The 2,592-nt window shown below is 36.1% G+C and overlaps 1 protein-coding gene across 2 annotated transcripts in view; it reads left to right on the top strand.

The window, feature by feature from the left end:
* Positions 1 to 2,592, top strand: part of LOC107570554 (F-box only protein 9) — a 10,173-nt gene that overhangs the window by 923 nt on the left and 6,658 nt on the right. For both annotated transcript variants that reach the window (XM_016256784.1, XM_016256782.1), the window contains exons 2-5: positions 76 to 141; positions 1,592 to 1,714; positions 1,895 to 1,952; positions 2,046 to 2,142. In XM_016256784.1, the coding sequence (XP_016112270.1) occupies positions 76 to 141; positions 1,592 to 1,714; positions 1,895 to 1,952; positions 2,046 to 2,142 (344 nt within the window). The remainder of the gene's footprint in view (positions 1 to 75; positions 142 to 1,591; positions 1,715 to 1,894; positions 1,953 to 2,045; positions 2,143 to 2,592) is intronic.

Below are 2,592 nucleotides of genomic sequence, written 5' to 3'. Positions count from 1 at the left end.
TTTTTTTTTTTTCAACTGTCTGTATGTATTTTCACCTACTTAATATACAAATGACTGAATAGGTGTTGTTTCTAGGCTGAAAGCAACCAAAACACTGTTGAAGAAGGGCAAGATGAAAACACAGAGGATTCTAATCTGCAAGTTAGTGAACCTGGTCTCCTTATTTATTTTTATTAAGACGTGAAAGTGAGTTGTAGCTCTCCTTATGTAATACATTTTGCTGTGCACAATTCATCTTGGGATAGCATGTTTTGTAATGTTTAATGAATTATGATCATTTACATTTCTGAAATGACTTGCCTTTTCAGAAGACACCACAAATCACTTTGTTCTGCTATGGAACGAAGCCAGTGGACTCTCGTTGGCTAAAATCAAGTCTCACCCTACATTTCTTGTTCTTGTTGCAAATCTCAAAGACATTTTCTTACTACGAGCCTAGTGAACCAAACTGAGAGGCCATTTTGAAGGCTCAGGAAACCTTTGCAGGTGTTTTGAGTTGATTAGCTGATTGGCATGTCACCATATTCTAATTTGTTGAGATAGTGAATTGGTGGGTTTTTGTTAAATGTGAGCCAAAATCATCACAATTAAAAGAACCAAAGACTTAAACTACTTCAGTCTGTGTGCATTGAATTTATTTAATACATGAGTTTCACAATTTGAGTTGAATTACTGAAATAAATGAACTTTTCCACGACATTCTAATTTATTGAGATGCACCTGTATAATCATTTAAAGCTATGAATTCCGAGCATTGATAACTGATACGACAATGAACATCTGCTCCACTGTCTCTTCAAAACTATTTCCTTATAGTACCTTTCTGGTGGTGTTGTGCATAATTCATTGTTGCACACTATTTCTAAGAAAAACTTTTTATAATATTTCCTTAAAGCAGCACTATGTAACTTTTTCTGTGTTCAAAATTTGCTAAATGTATATAATGAGCGAGTACATCATGAATTCATCTTCCAAACCGTGTTTTTGCCTTATTCCGAATCACTACGGTCCACTTATAATAAGGGCTTATTATATTTGGACTATTGTAGCCTGGTCGGGTCGTCACTGCTGCGGAGGAACACATACCTGCGTGAATCGCCAGAGACATAAACTTAGAGAAGTAGCTCCGGTTGGAATGTTCTTCCGCGGGATGTGTTCTTCCCAAAAGTTACATAGTGCTGCTTTAATGGCCAATGTCACCAAGTCAAGTCACCTTTATTTATATAGCGCTTTATACAGTACAGATTGTGACAATACAGTGTTAAACAGGAAAATAATGTCACCATATCCTCTTACTATTGAACTCCTCTCTCTCTGAGAGGCTCAATTCTGTTATGTAAAGAAGAACCTTACTCTTTAATCAATTGATTATGGATCAAATCAAGTCTTTACCTTTATTTTCCTCTCTGAAAATCTGGTGGATGGTACAAGAATGCTTGAAAGGCATTTTATTGTTGAGTTAAAACATTCCAGTAATCAAGAATGACTGGAAAATCCGTGAAAGCTCATTGGTCCGAAGGTGTGGGAATGCTGCATTTCTTATGAACAGAACCTATCAACAGAGTTCTCTAGTTGATTTTTGATGTTTCAGTTGGAGCTCAGTGCTTTTCGGGCAAAGTGGATGTCTGAGCTTCAGCCCAGCTCGGGTGGAAAGAAAAGCGTCCCTAAAGCTGCTGACCTGAAGAGGAGACAGGAGATCGCTAAAGAGGAAAAGGTGTGAGCTTGTGATATTCATAGCGGGTGCCGTTGCACACATTAGATGCTCTCTGAGAACAGATCGTTTCATGACCAAAATAACAGTGCTGATGTGTAATGGCTGATGTGATATAGACATATATGTCTATATCCTTCACTTGACCCGGTCTCATCACTGATTGTGAATGTGTGCTCATAGGCCCGAGAGCTGTTCCTGAAGGCTGTTGAGGAAGAACAGAGCGGAGCAGTTTATGAAGGTTTTTATTTATTCGTTTTGATTTGACAATCAGACTTATACAATGGATTGCATGAAGGCTGCATGTATAAATTTCCCCGTTTTGATTTTGCAGCCATCAAGTACTATAAGAGTGCAATGCAGCTGGTGCCGGACATTGAGTTTAAGATCAACTACAGCAGAACTCCTGATCCGGACCACGGTGGCAGCTAGTAAGTGCTCGGGTCATGGAAAGCTTGGATGTACATTAGGACATTTGTAAATTATGTTCACTAGCCTTGTGAAATTCATTAACATTATAAAATAATAACAATAAAAGTTTAATGGAATAATAGAACATACAAATATGTAATAAGGTTAATATTTTTATAGCTTATTCAATAATCTGTTAGATATTATTTTTGTATAGACCCTTTGTATGCGACTTTGTATAACATTTATGGTTTTATATATATATATATATATATGTGTGTGTGTGTGTGTGTATTTGTAATTTGCATAAATAAAATTAAGCTTTTGTGATTTTTATGACAGTTTTCAAGCACATTTTCTCATTACTGTAATGTATCTAGATGATGCACTTTTTTAGTGGTTTTGAACAATTCTGATCATTTTTGAAGATTCTCATAACTACTACATTAAACAGTTCTTTACCATTTAAA

Source organism: Sinocyclocheilus grahami, unplaced genomic scaffold, assembly GCF_001515645.1.
Source record: "Sinocyclocheilus grahami isolate Dianchi unplaced genomic scaffold, SAMN03320097.WGS_v1.1 scaffold1475.1, whole genome shotgun sequence".
NCBI lineage: Eukaryota > Metazoa > Chordata > Actinopteri > Cypriniformes > Cyprinidae > Sinocyclocheilus > Sinocyclocheilus grahami.
The sequence above is the reverse complement of the archived record's forward strand: the minus strand, read 5'-3'. Positions and strand labels throughout refer to the sequence as shown.